Source organism: Carex rostrata, chromosome 17 (genome assembly GCF_964058835.1).
Source record: "Carex rostrata chromosome 17, lpCarRost1.2, whole genome shotgun sequence".
NCBI classification, from domain to species: Eukaryota; Viridiplantae; Streptophyta; class Magnoliopsida; order Poales; family Cyperaceae; genus Carex; species Carex rostrata.
In genome coordinates, this window is record NC_135934.1 from 8,353,938 (window position 1) to 8,369,690 (window position 15,753).

The 15,753-nt window shown below is 34.4% G+C and overlaps 1 protein-coding gene across 1 annotated transcript; it reads left to right on the forward strand.

Moving 5' to 3' along the window:
- Positions 1-5,374: 5,374 nt before the first annotated feature.
- On the forward strand, positions 5,375-9,623 carry DXR (1-deoxy-D-xylulose 5-phosphate reductoisomerase). The gene is made up of 12 exons (XM_078318137.1): positions 5,375-5,615; positions 6,273-6,451; positions 6,629-6,715; positions 6,814-6,939; positions 7,018-7,080; positions 7,454-7,603; positions 8,219-8,286; positions 8,373-8,484; positions 8,583-8,687; positions 8,806-8,927; positions 9,097-9,243; positions 9,357-9,623. The coding sequence occupies exons 1-12, from the start codon at positions 5,522-5,524 to the stop codon at positions 9,520-9,522; spliced, it is 1,419 nt and encodes a 472-aa protein (XP_078174263.1). The 5' UTR covers positions 5,375-5,521; the 3' UTR covers positions 9,523-9,623.
- Positions 9,624-15,753: the final 6,130 nt, after the last annotated feature.

Here is a 15,753-nt window from a genome sequence, read left to right on the forward strand (position 1 = left end):
AAATTAATTTAAAATTCAACCTAACCGAACCTTGTATACCCAAAAACCAAGCTATTTAATTCAAAATTTATCGGTTCGTTGAAAAAGCAATCAATGACCACACCAGCACGGCAGCACCTGATCGTTTTTTTTTTTTTTTTTTAAATTATGGGTTAGAGGTCAAGCCATATAACACACTTTCAAATTTTTATATATTATAGAAGATTTATCTACTTTGTAGGTTTCAAATCCAAGACTTTTCACATAGGAGCCATATGTCTAGACCAAATGCAGATTTTTCCCAGCAGCTGACCGTTAAAAATGATTCAAGAGAGATCGTCTTAATATCTTATACTCATAAAGCAGCAGGGGATAAGCACGCCAATAATTGAATTTTTTTGATAAACCATAATTAAAAAAATGATTTTTACTAATCCAGCATGATTGCTTTTTTTTTTTCAAAAACCAGAAGGACCGGAGGAGCCCTCCGGTCTCAAATTTTTCCTTTCCTCAAGACCGGATGAGCCCTCCGGTCTTAACAATTTGTCACATTTTTTTAATTGATGGTGCGGCGGACTGTGCAGCGACTCATTTTTTTTTTTCACTTTTTTTTTTCAAGACCTGGAGGTTCCGGTCTCACCAATTTTTATCCTTTTTGGGTGCGTCGGTGCGGTGACTGTGCAGCCACGTTTTTTTCTCTTTTCTTTTTTCTATAAATCATCTTCTCTCCCCTCAGTCTAACATAAATTCAGAAAACTTAATCTTGTAAATTTTTTCTTCTCCGTCATTTTAAGCTGATAATCAAGCTCCACTGAAATATTGTGTTGTTACAGATTGGCCTCTTCTATGTTGGTAGCTTTCATCTAAAGATTGTAGTAAGTTTTTTTTTCAATTACAGTAGTTATAAGGTTGTAAAATTAAAAATTAGTTACTAAAATGGCTAAATTTAATCGCTTTGGATGGCATGGATTTGATATGTTAGGTTTTACAGTGTCGATGAGTTTTGTTTACAATTTGTATGTAGTAGTGTTAAAGTATGGATTTGATCACTCTGTAAAATTGCGAAATAAAAAATTTTAGAATCTTTTTTTATATTATTTATATGTTTAGGTTTTAAAGTATTATAGTGTCGAGAAGTCTGTTTTACAGTATGTATGCAGTAGTCTTAAAATTAAAAATGATATCGATGATTGATTGTTAATTTTTTTTTTCAGATAATGTCTGGAGTAATAATAAATGTTTATCGTAGATGCGAAATTTCAGACACACCGACCTGCACATTTTCTGTTACTAACTCAACAAGTTTTGATGAGCTAAGAAAACACACATATGTTGGCATTCGTCTGCTCTCTAGCCAGTTCGATCTGTCAATCAGGGCTCATTTGAACACGGCACCACCTGACTCAGCAGAACAATACCAGTTATTTAACATAGACCGCGAAGACATATGACACATTATTGAATTATTGATCTGTGGTGCGGTGCTACACCAATTATATTGTAAATTAATTATTTAGGCTATGTGAATTAATTATTTAGGCTATGTGCGGTGCTACACCAATATAATTGTAAATTAATTATTTAGGCTAAGACCGGACCGGTCATCCGGTCTTTAATTTTTTTTGGGTAGAGACCGGACCGGCCATCCGGTCTTGAATTATTTTAAACTTTTGGATTCTCTGTGCCACCCGAATTATAATGCAATTGTAATAAATCAAACCGGTTTAAATTATGAGAGACCGGAGGGCTCCTCCGGTCTTGATTAAAGGAAAATTTTGAGACCGGAGGACTCCTCCGGTCCTTCTGGTTTTTGAAAAAAAAAAATAATCATGCTGGGTTAGTAAAATTTTTTTTCTTAATTATGGTTTATCAAAAAAATTCCCAATAATTGATTAACTAATTGTTGCTATTCCTCATTTGATTTTGTCTGGTAAACATCCTTTGATCCTTAGTCCTTGCACAAACACAGTGCAAGGTCAATTATTGGGTCTTTGACTCTCAAATGCCGTTGTTCGAAAGCAACTCCGGTTTGACAAGGTTAAAAGTACATTGCTAATCACATTTATTTTCTTCAAGTAGGACTATTGACTTCTCCTAGTGCTATTTAATATGTATTTTCAAATGTGAAACAACTCCCTGGATTTTTTTTTAAAAATTTTGTGAAAGTTGTCTACCTTCTTTACAATTCCAAGGGCCCTCAATTAATTGTTTTAACTTACTAAAAATTTGTACTTAGTAGAAAGAAAAAATATATATATATATATATATATATATATAGAGGTAGGCTAATAAACAATCGATTGTTCCTAGCCTCCCGTGCAACCAAGTCATTTTCCGATTTTTAAAGTCCAAATGATCGATCCAAGCCGTTAGATGTGATCTCTATATTAAAATGTGCTAGGAGACCAAATTTTACATTTTTTGGAATTTTTTTACTATTTATTAAGCCACTTTGAAAATCGCTGATCCAACGGTGGCTTAACCAAACAGTAAAATCAGAAGCTACCGTTGGATCAGTGATTTTCAAAGTGGCTTAATAAATAGTAAAAAAATTCTAAAAAATGTAAAATTTGGTCTCCTAGCACATTTTAATATGGAGATCACATCTAACGGTTTGGATCGATCATTTGGGCTTTAAAAATTGAAAAACGACTTGGTTGCACGGGAGGCTAGGAACAATCGATTGTTTATTAGCCTACCTCTATATATATATATATATATATATATATATATATATATATATATATATGTTTCCAATTCTTAATTAACGTTTGGTTAAAGACTGCTTCAATTTTCTCCACCAATCACAGGGTTTTGCTTAATATCCATTGCCATAATTTGTGGATAATACAGGGGCTTCTGAAAAAAAAATCCCTCTGGATAAATAACAGAAATATAGTGCAAGTGTAAAACAAGAATTCAACCCTTTTACACGCCTTGTGTTTGCATCAATTGAAAGAGCAGGGCTTCTTGTTTTTTAAAATTTGAATCTTGACCAAACAAACAAAGAAAGAAAAGTAAAGAGTTGATTAGTCGCCGTTGGTAGTTGGTAGTTACCATTATAATGATATCCCGGATTTGATACATTTATTATAAATTTATAATATTTTGGTACAAAATAAATACACTAAAATTGAAATTGTTACATTGTTAATTTGTTACTGTCTCTTAATAAGCGTGTTTTGGCAGATAACTTGATAATTAATCAGAAGTGCTAACGATGTGGCAACTAAAATATATAAATTATTTACAATTTCATAGTAAATAATACATTTCCAACTGACGTGACTACTAATTGAGGGAAGTTCTGCACAAAAAGCACACCAAAGTCAGAGTTTATCCAATTATTATTAATTTATTATTAGTATTAGTAGAATTATATTTATGTCACAAACTGCAATGAATAGACGGAATTAAAAAATTGTGTATGATTCCATGAAATTCATATGTGCAGTACAACACGTGTGGTGTACTGGTGTTGCACCGACTGAGGTGACCCACAAGAAGCTTTAAATTTTGATTGATAGATAATTGCGAATTCCCATCCTCTGAGATATCTCATATTTTGCGTGACTTTTTGAAAAATCTCAACCGTTTCAATACGTTTTACACGAATCTCAAAGGTCAAATAATACTGGCCCCCTACGTCACCCAATAGGCACCGGACACGTCGGTCACGCAAAATATGAGATATCTCAGAGGATACGCACTCAATAATTGCAGGGTCCTTGTGATGTCGGTAACTCGCTGCAACATGTGGTGGGTCATCTCAGCCGAATCCGTATCCTCTCACCTGACTTAAGCAAATTACAAACAGACGGTTCAGATTAATTTTAGCCGGACCAATGTCAATCCAATATCTATAGAAACTAGGACTGGCAAAAAAGCTCGTGGCTCGCTTGGTATTACCCCGTGACTCGATCGGTAACAGCTCGTTCGTTAGTGGATCGAGTTAAAATTAGCTCGCTCGCTACATACTCGAGCCAGAATTAATGAGTTTGAGTTTGGCCTGGCTCGGCACAAGCCAGCTCGGTCGTTAACGAGCTATTTAATATACATAGTTTAATAGTTTAATCGGATCCGTTCACTTTAGATTGGGGATATTATGGTCTATGGATGTTATAGCCAGTGTTATGGCAATTGCATTTTGGACTGTATTTAAGTTGATTGGTAATTTTATATGGAATATGTGTAAATTAATTATAAGCAATTAAGTTAATTTGTATGAATTTATTTGATTTGGTATGCATGAATTTATTCTGTGAATTTATTTGTATGAATTTAGCTGTAAACTTAATTTATAGTAGTTGATTTACTTAATTACAATTGAATTAAGAGCATTCCTCAGTAATTAGTCATATAAATATTATTTTGTTTTAGCCATAATTGATAAGATGTGTTATGAAAATTTAAGATATAGCAGAAAAGAAAATATATAAATTTATAAATTTGCCAAGCTAATAACGAGCTAGCTCGGCTCGCTCGGACAAGTCACGAATCGATCTTGAGCAATAGTTTTAGCTCGGGACCTAAAATCTAAACTCGCTCGCTCAGCTTGATACACTAACAAGCCGAGTACGAGTGTGGCCTAGCTCGCTCTTTAACAGCTCGTTGCCACCCCTAATAGAAACCATGGGGCTATGTTTTAAGATTCGTGCCAAGTTAAAAAAACGGCCCTGGACCGTCCGTTTGTAATTTGCTTGAGCCAAGTACTTGGGGTGATCCGAATTCTGGTCGTCTGGGTGAAGGTCTGAAGGATGCCGGAGAAGTATAAATAATTAAATGTAGTCAAGTGTCGTGCCACGTGGCATTTGGGACTTGCGAGTTGCTAGTAATGGACCAAAAGGCCACCCCCAGAAAAGTTCCTTTTTTCTTTGACCACTATTGAGTTGATTGACTATTTTATGTGCATGCGTACTTACATATTTATCCCTACAACTTCTTATTTTATGCAAAATGATGCTTCTGTATTGAGGATCCAACTCTTATGTATTAGATGTTCAACTGTAATATATCCCGGGAAGTTTTTGCAAGAGAGGATAAAAAAAAATTATTCATGCCTCATGAGATGTTATAATTTATTTTATTGACAAATAATTTTTCTGTTAGTGTACATTTAAGATACTGTGTTATAATATACTCTGAAGTACTAAAAGATGATTTTGTTTCTATGTATGTGCTCTATGTTAATACAGGTTAACATTTATAATTGCGAATAATTTTCATCTCTAATAAAGTAATAATTTTTCAAATGAATTATTTTAAAAAATTTAATAATTAACTTAAAAAGCACAAAGCATAAAATAAAATTTTCTGAATTATTTTAACCTACTTTTATAACATATCTACTTTGTATGGGGCTATATGCGAAAAAACATTCTTCTATTTAGAATGAGAGTGTTGCGCTCTCCACTGCCTCCCTCTCTTATCTCCCCCCTCCTCTCCTCTCTTTCTCTTTCCCTCTCGCTCGCTCGCTCCCTCGCTTTCTCTCTCTCTGCACTTTGTCACTTTTAATTGGTATTGCAAGCAGCGGAGAGGAGATATGTCACTCAAATTCTCAGTTGTTGGAGAGATCGGAGCTGGCGCTGTTCCTTTCTTTGATTCACACAGAACCTCCACCTTTCGTCAAATCAGAGGTTTTCTTTCTCGAATTCTTTTTTCTTAATGGCACAACTTTATTCCTTTGTCTTCGCTGATTAAGCTCAATCAGCTTAATGTTTTAGTTCTTTTAAAATACCTTCTTTCCCGCTCTCACTGGGTGTTTTCTTTTTCTTCCCAATTATTTTTTATTTTTCTTCCCAATTATTTTTTATTTTGTTCAGGTTTCGATTTTGTTTAATTCCTACTTAAAATGTTGTGCGAAATTTTCATGGAAGCTTTTTCTGAGCTCAGAACTACTATTTAGTGCTTGATAAGTGAAGCAACAATCACTAAGAAATGGTATCCCCTGAAAATGCAATTAGTATACAATTATTCCTACAAAATTTCTCAAATACAGATAGTATACCTTTCATATTTCATGCAATTTGTCATATTGTTTTAAGGCTGTTAAATTCAAGACATTGAAAAGTTCAAATCATTCTATGTACTGTAAACCATGCGCCTGATCTCATCATTTTTTTATATACATGATATTTGTTTCATATATATCATGTCTAAAGTGTTGTAATTTATATTCTACCTATATTTGTGATGGTTGTCACGATTCTCAACTTAATTAGTAGTCAATGCATTTAACCCTAAGCTAAACCCAAATACATAACTGTCCTCTTTTCTTTTGTTCTCATTTACAGTTGATTTTCCTTTGAGGAGAAGAGATAGAAGGGCATATGTGTCAAAGAGAATTGTGTGTTCAGTTCAAGCCCCACCACCAGCCTGGCCAGGTCGGGCCGTACTAGAGCCGAGTCGCAGCTCATGGGATGGTCCCAAACCCATTTCAATTGTGGGGTCCACTGGCTCAATCGGCACTCAGGTACTCCTTACCAGTACAATTTAATTTAACTTAAAACTTTTCTTATAGACCCCTTGCCTTTTTGAGAAATTCTACTTGCAAAAATCAAGATACTATAGTCATTTAAAAAATTAAATTTTTTTAGACTGAAAGCCTTGATTGTAATTCTTTTTTCAATCCCAAATTTCAAATTTTCAGACACTGGACATAGTAGCTGAAAATCCAGATAAATTCAGAGTAGTTGCACTTGCAGCTGGATCAAATGTCACACTTCTAGCTGATCAGGTTCATTTTTTGTTGTCAAAATTTATAACAATAGAGTTGTTCCTATGAAGATATTTTGAAAGAACAGGTTTGATTTATTCCTTTTTTTGTGTGATCAGGTGAAAAGGTTCAAACCTAAATTAGTAGCTGTGAGAAATGAGTCGTTAGTAAATGAATTGAAAGAAGCCTTAGCTGATTGTGAAGAGAAACCCGAGATTATACCTGGTGAGCAAGGTGTCGTGGAGGTTAGTTTTCTTTCTAAAATTTAATATTTATTTTTCTATTGTTTTTACTTTAATTTATTATAGTTGTATTTTTTTTAGGTTGCCAGACATCCAGATGCTGTGACGGTAGTTACAGGGATAGTAGGCTGTGCTGGATTGAAGGTATATGGTTATCTTTTAGTTACTTTTTATATGAACATAGCTCTGGAAAATGAACAGCATCTCATATACCTCTCTAACACAGTATCTCTCTTCTCCCCTCCCCACTCCTTTTTTTTTGGAAGCACACAAAAAGTTCTCTCTTTTGTCCTTTCTAAATTGGAATCAACCCATGTTTATATGAAATTGGAAACAAAGGGAATGTGTTTAATATTTTTCATGCCTCCTAATGTTATACATGATATTCATAAATTAGTGATGTATACATGATGCTTTGACATTTTGCTATAGTACAATGAAAAACGTCGTAACTACAAAAAATCGAAGCTGGAATAAGTGAATTGACTATTTTTTTCTGTCTTTAATAAAATATTAGCCGACAGTGGCGGCAATAGAGGCGGGAAAGGATATAGCATTAGCGAATAAAGAGACGCTTATTGCGGGAGGACCCTTTGTGTTGCCTCTTGCACATAAGCATAAAGTCAAGATACTACCTGCTGATTCTGAGCATTCTGCTATTTTTCAGGTATTCTCCTAGTTACTCCTTTATATATATATATATATATATATTTTTTTTTTTTAATCTAAAACCTTCGTTATAGGAGCAAGGCCTGGTATCCCAAGATATAATTTCCGGAATTTGCAATACTTGTTTGAATTTAGAGAAGAAACATTTGCAGCAACTTTTATTAATGTTTTAAGATTTAAAGCTGGAATTAGACATGGATTTTACAATGCTTGGTCTCACTCTATCTGTAATTGTTATTCCTTAATCTGGCTGAAGATCAAAAGTTTGGTGGTGGTACCAGTGGTCCACTAATACTGTACCAACCATCCTCTCAACTTAATTTTGTTTTTTAGGGTTGATTTATAATTAGCAAAGCATGAAGCTTATAAATTTACCAGTGTTGTAAATAACGGTATGCGGTCGTCGGATGGATAGGGTACCGTCAAGCGATTAAACGGGAATAATCGGCCGATTAATCGGAAAAATCCATGACGGCTTGGTCACTGCCAACGACTAATCGGCTGATTAATCAGTCTAAACGGACGTTTTTTACAACACTGAAATTTACTATTTAATTTTAGAAACTCTGATATTACACACATTCTCTCTCACTCATGCTCCCTGTCTCTGTAGTGTATACAAGGGTTGCCAGAAGGAGCGCTCAGGAGAATAATTCTTACAGCATCAGGAGGAGCTTTCAGGTCTTTATCTATCTCTTACAAAAGTATACAAACTTCTTGTCTATTTTACAAATCATCCCCTCAAAAACCGACTTTTGCATTTCTAGAGATTGGCCGGTGGAGAAGCTAAAAGAAGTCAAAGTTGCAGATGCTCTGAAGCATCCAAATTGGACTATGGGCAAAAAAATCACTGTGGATTCTGCTACCTTATTTAACAAAGTATTACTTTCTTATTGTTCTTTAGTTTGATCTACTTAAAATTTACTTAAACTGCCCTTTGAGATAGTTGTTTTTTTATTATTTTTCAAATTATGTAGGGATTAGAGGTGATCGAAGCACACTATTTATTTGGAGCCGAATATGATGACATTGAGATTGTTATTCACCCACAATCTATTATACATTCTATGATCGAAACACAGGTTAGTTTTCATTATTGTATCCTTCATTTTTTACTTGATAGTAATGTCATTAAGAGTAAGAACAGATAGATTAATAAAAAGCACTGATTGTTCTGATACTTGTAATTTTTCTCTACAGGATTCTTCTATTTTGGCACAATTGGGGTGGCCTGATATGCGTCTACCTATACTGTACACAATGTCTTGGCCGGAGAGAATTTATTGCTCTGAGGTCACTTGGCCTAGACTTGACCTCTGCAAGTAATTTCATCTTCATTTCCTAAATTTCCCTCCCTGCCCCCCTACTCACCTTGCATAAGAACAAAAAAATAAAATGGAAAATATTTTAATTTTCACAGTATCCATAATTCCTTTTTTTGTCTGACATGCAAAATTGGTTCCCTTTTATTTTCACTTCTAATTTTCGTAGGCTGGGTTCATTAACATTTAAAGCACCAGATAATGTTAAATATCCGTCGATGGATTTAGCATATGCTGCTGGTAGAGCAGGCGGTACCATGACTGGAGTTCTCAGTGCTGCCAATGAGAAGGCTGTCGAGTTGTTTATCAATGAAAAGTACATTTTTCTCAACAACAACAAAAAAATAAATTCAGAATAATGGGTTTGTTTTTCTTTCAGTTTCTCAAAAATTATAATTGTAAATGTTTTATGTACCTTTTCTTATTCAGGATTAGCTACTTGGATATATTTAAAGTTGTTGAGCATACTTGCAACGCGCATCAGAAGGATCTAGTGGTGCATCCATCCCTTGAAGAAATAATACACTTTGACTTGTGGGCACGGGATTATGCTGCTAGCGTAGAACCATTGGGCCGGAGCCCAGTTATTGTCTAGATATAGGAATCCCATCTAATAAGGTTTAGGTTATTTTACAGTGGAAATCAGCCTGTAAATGATGATTAATATTGAATAAAAGTTTTTAGTGCAAGTCATTTGTCTGGTTTGCTAAAGGTATCCACTATCTCTCAATAGATGAAAATTTTGCTAAAGGTATCCACTATCTCCCAATAGATGAAAATTTCACCTCTCAGTTACTATTGATCTCACCTTTCGGATCTAAGATATACCTCAAATACTTGATCTAATTGCAAGAAACATCAAGGTCAAGGTACTAGAAGAGATGCAAGAAACATTCAACATTAGACATCATGATTCATTCAAACAATCTCAATCAAGCAATGAAATAATAATACTCAGGCAAATAAACACAATAAAAACTCAAATTCAATTTCAATGTATTACAAACAAAATTTCAGATTACATCAACCCTAGAAATAAGAAAGATCTACTCAAGCATTATAAAGAAAAAAGATAAAAGAAGAAATTATGATAAAACCGAATGAAGAAATAGATATATGAGGAATCTTCAAATCTTCTCTCCTCAGCTCCCTTTCTTGAACGACACTCCAAAGAGCTAGGTAGTTTGAACTTCTTCAATTTTCTCCCCTGGTGGTGGCAGAGGATGGTCTTTATATAGCTTTCTCCAAACGTCCCCACCAATTTGGGCCTTTACTGGGCTTCATTGGGCCTCCGCTTTCTGCTCTGGGGAACCTTGATGCGAGTCGCGTCAAGAGTGATGCGACTCACGTTGGAATCTTTCTGATGCGCCTCGCATGAGTTGACAACGCGACCTGCTTGATGCGCCTCGTGTCTTGTGGTAGCATCAGGGTGTGATGCGACTCGCGTCGGATATGATGCGGGTCATGTCATGATTTCAGAATGTCAGAAACTTCCATGATTTCGCCAATTTCTCTGCAAAATAAGAATGAAACGCAACAGTACCACTTTCTATATATATTCAATGTAATAGACGCTACTTGATGGTTTAGAATGCATGTTTTGGTACTCAAATTAGTCAGAACAATAGATTGAATATGGCAACATCATTGTTACAAATAATTAATCAAGTAAAAACAAACTCATGCATGCGTGAGGTACTGAGGTTGTTTGTAAGCATGGTGACTCGATTTATTCCCGACTTTTGCGTTAATGCATGTATGCATGCTCCCTTTTCGCTGCTGCCATTCTTTTTTCTCCCTCTCGTTTACAATATGGACCTGAAACACTCAATGATTTTTAGTTATGTCCTATCAATTTAGTTAATGGTATCATCCATATTTTTCAGAATGAAAGGAACATAAGATTTCGCAAAAGAAATGTTTCCATTCATTAAAATTTCATTTAGCCAAGTCACTGGACAAGTTCGGAGCATGTGCCGTAGACAGTGATATATTTTGATAGATACTTGTATGTGATATTATGAGCACAAGCTCAGTGAGAGGAAGAGGCCTAGGGTATATGCAGCTGAGATTGGTAACTGCATGAGAGGGCCAACTCCTTGATAGGGAAGAGGGTGTATGCTACGCGTAGCACTGTACGTAGCCAACTCCTCGATAGCAAAAAAATAGTAAAAAAAAGTAACACTTGATCTGAATGGTACATAATTTCCAGATCAAGTGATGTTTTACCTATCTAAAAAAATAGTAAAAACATTCTAAAAAATGTAAAACTCAAATATAGAGATCATGTTCATATTCATATAGAGATCATGTTGAACGGTTCGGATCAACTGTTAGGATTTTGAAAACTCAAATATTGAGCCGTTGCACGGAGACTCTCTATGCTACGCGATAGAGAAAATGCTAATATGCTACGCGTAACATAGATGGCCTCCGTGCAACGGCTCAATATTTACATTTTCAAAATTCTAACAGTTGATTTGAACAGTTCAACATAATATCCATATGAATATGTACTTGCAAACTAAATTATATATATTTTTTTAAAAAATTTACTATTTTTTTAAAAAATTTACTATTTTTTTAGATAGGTAGAGAGTCACTTGATCTGAAAATTTTGTACCCATTTACATCAAGTGATGTTCTGCCTATCTAAAAAAATAGTAAAAAGATTCTAAAAAATGTAAAATTTGGTGTGAAAATACATATTCATCTGGAGATCATGTTGAACAGATCGGATCGACCGTTAGGATTTTGAAAACTCAAATATTAAACCGTTGCACGGAGACCCTCTATGCTACGCGTAGCACTGTAGCCAACTCCTTTTGATAGATACCTCTAGGCTTAATGTTATATTATAAACAATTGCATTGGCTTTACCTAATTGTTATCTATAAGTTATATTAATTCTATTCAGGAAACTTTATGCAATAACAGAATAACTCATCTGACAGGGAATTAAATTACTTCAGAAAAAATTCAATTGAAGAAAAAAATGGTTAATCTAATGTAAATGGGATTAGCATAGTGTATCAGCAAAAAAGTGGTAAGTATTATGGTATTGAAGTGGTTTAAGATTGGTGATATTTATACTTCGTTCTTCTAATTATCCCCTGACATTTTTTTTTGTCAAAAAAAAAAAAATTTCCTACTTAACATTTTCTAATTGTTTTGCCATTGTATACAATGAGTAGAACTAGGGTGTTCTTAAGCTCACCAAAGTATTTGGTGAGCTTAACTCCAAAAATCATCAAATCAGTTTCAAATGATGAATCCGAACTGTTGGAACCCGTCTACCTTACGAGTGATGCGTCTACATGTGAAAATTTTAAACATTCGAATTAATTTAGTATAAAGTCAAGCGGTCAAAAAACGTTCAAAAAATGAATGCACTAAAATTACTTTAACAACCTTCTAATTTTGACCAATTGACTTTATACTAAATTAATTTGAATGTTTAAAATTTTTACATGTAGACGCATCACTCGTAAGGTAGGCGGGTTCCAACGGTTCGGATTCATCATTTGAAACTGATTTGATGATTTTTGGAATTAAGCTCACCAAACACTTTGGTGAGCTTAAGAACACCCTAGTTCTACTCGTATACAATATTGAATTCAATTTGTGGTATTAATAAAACATTATACTAAAAGCATCATAAAGAAGGAAGGCCCGAATAGATTATATTAAATAGTTTTTGAGTTAGATTAGTGTTTTTGCGTTTAGGAACCGAATCAAAACCTCATCTGCTTTGATGTACTCTTTACATTTTACTTTAACTATGCAATTATATATAGTTATCGTCATATGATATGCTTATACACATAGGAAAGTCGCATGCATTGCACAAATTACATGCTAGTTTAATTTTAATGTTTTTATTGCTGAATAGCTCATCCTTTGAGAACTTTCCGAAGGATTTAATGTTATATATTGTTCAAAACGTTCTGTAAATGCATTGATATTTAACCAAATATCATGAAAGTTGTAGAGAAAATTGAAAATAAATAAAATAAAAGAACGAAAAAGGGAGCAAAAAGAAATAAAGAAAGAAAGATAAAATGAAACAAAACAGAGAGAAGAGAGTGGAATTAGCTATACCTATTGCAACAACAGGGCAGAGGTCTGAAATCATTCAATCCATCTCTCCTGTATGCATTGAATCTTTTATACTCTGATATTCATACACTTCTCTAAAATTTGTAAATTTCTTGGGAATGATTTCACTAATATCGTTAATAAATGGATTTTAAGATGAGGGTACACAAGTGTTTTTTTTAAAAAAATTTATTTTTTGTATAACATATTGATAACTGTTGATGAACAGTGAAAGAGAGAAGTGAATTTCTTTATTGATTTCTTGTCCTTGTTACAATTACAGAGAAGGCATTATATAGCCATCAGCTAACCAATGCTTAACAGCCTAATCTAACAAACATGTCTAACAACCTTTCTTAACAGAAATCTAACAGCCTTTGACTTTAGTCAAAGCTGTGGTATTGCTATCACATATGCTAGATAGATTCTCTTTCATATTTTCATTGTCAACTTGGAGACATATATACATGCTGCAGAGTTGAAGGGATTTTTCTCTTAACATTTGTTAACCTAAAACAATCTTCAGCAGAGAGCTTCTCCGCAAGATCGTAAAACAAATTGTGCATCACATAATTTTCATTAGTGGTAAAAAAGCACCGTGCCGTGACTAACACGTCGTGATTTTGGTCTCGTGCCATGCCGTGTCGTCCCGTACTGTGACGAAGTTAATTTTTCACGTGTTGTATCGTGCCACAACCAAAATATCAAGGGTGGTCACGGCACGCGAATAGTCATATCACGTGAGTCATGTTATGTCCAAACGTGACTCGCGTGATCATTTTATCATAATTTAAGTTAGTTTATTTAAGATTCATCATTTGATCAAGATCTAACGGTCCTAATTACATATGACTCGCGTGATCACGTGCTGTAACTAGATATTTTGCGTGATGTGCCGTACCGTACTATATTTTCAAAATATGATCACGGCACACAAATGATCACAGCACGAGAACCCGCGAATCACGACACGTAACCGACATGCGTGCCGTTCCGTGACGGAGCTGGCTCCGCCGTGCCATTTTTTCCACTCTACTTTTCATCACTGGGTGAAAAATAGAATTTGCTATTATTATTTTAAAGTATTTACGGAATCAGATCTCCTGCCCAGGGTGGGTCCGGTTACTGTTAAAGGGTTTAGGTTAAAATAATTTTGGGTTTAGAGTTATATGGAAGGCCCACTCTACAGTGACTCTGGGGGCAGGAATTTCCTGTCCCCTTCCTGCCTCCAGGGGACAGGGGACAGACGATTCGGTTCCAGTATTTACAACCTATATCTTCAGCAACTCTATTGGCATCTCATCGATCTGAGTGCTGGATAATATTAAGTGCCACCCAATAAGGCACCAATGAATATAAACTACATTTTTCTACCTTTGGGAAAAATACTCCAAAATAAGAAGCATTGTTGTAATTGTTCATCAAAGCGGTGAAAGCTCCATATCAAAATATCCAAAATGCCACTCAAGTTGACTTTTGTAGGGTATCTTGCCAAAACGGGATTTCTGACCGTCTACGTAGCTGGTTTCCAACAACCTTAATTAGCTCATCTTTTCGGCAATCTGGGCCACAATATGACTCGTAGTCATGTCACTCAAATCATTTTAATTAATTGCTAATTTGCAAATCATATATTGCTTGGTATCTTAAAAATGATTGAAGTCATCAGGTGCCACTTGCCAGATCACTCAAATTAATAAGTTTCTCAGGTTGTAATGGCATTAGGAAACGGCCATAATGAGCAACTAGTTACCACAATTTTACATGTTTCTTGAGAATCAAATGGTTTCAAGAGGTTATCCCGTCGCTTCTCTCCCGCTGCTCCATCATTATTATCATAACAAACATCATTTATAGCCAGTCTGTAAAATTTCCTGTGACCGATTCACACATATTATGTGCTGAAAGCTAACAATTAGTTATTTTTACATCTGCTACACAACTATTTGCATAGTTGTCGACGACCCAGATCCAGCTCTTTTTCCATGAAGGCCCTGATAATTAAGTTTCTAATCACCAATAATTGTCTTTAATTAGTGGTTTATTTATAAACTTTCAATGTCTGTATCTTCTCTTACGGATATCGTAATTTTGACCGATTCAAACATATATGTGTACAACAAATCTGATATTAAATATATTATATGATGAAGAACCAATTTTTTGTCTAATGGTAAATGGTAAAGACAATGCTCTCTGTGTGAGAAGTCGCAAGTTATAATCCGGATAGAAGAATTCTTCGTGTATATTAAAAGTTAGGTGGATTGACCTTCAACTTTCGCTCGAAAATATATTTTATGATGGTCTCTATATTCTTTTAGATTTTTTTATTTTCCTACCTAAAAAATTGTTAAAAAATCTATAAATTAATGTGAACTACTCTGTTTAATGTTATATTTTGCAAGTTTTATAAATTATGGGGAAAAAGGTGTTTTGTATTTTCGTTATGACTTTGGTTGTTGGTATTGTATATAAACCCTTTGTTTTAGAATGAAGTTATGATTCACAATTAGTTTCTTCTAAAAAATCTCTGTTGGGTAGCATAAAAAATGGATTATATAGGTTCTTTTTTATTTTATTTGAGAGTTACATAGATCTTTTATTTAGGCTGCAAATTACTGGATATTGAATGGCTAGCTAGCTAGGTAAAGAGATCAACAAATGTATTCTTTGCACCAACCCCCAAGGGCAATTTGCATGCAAAAGGCTGCGCATTTTCATGCAACTC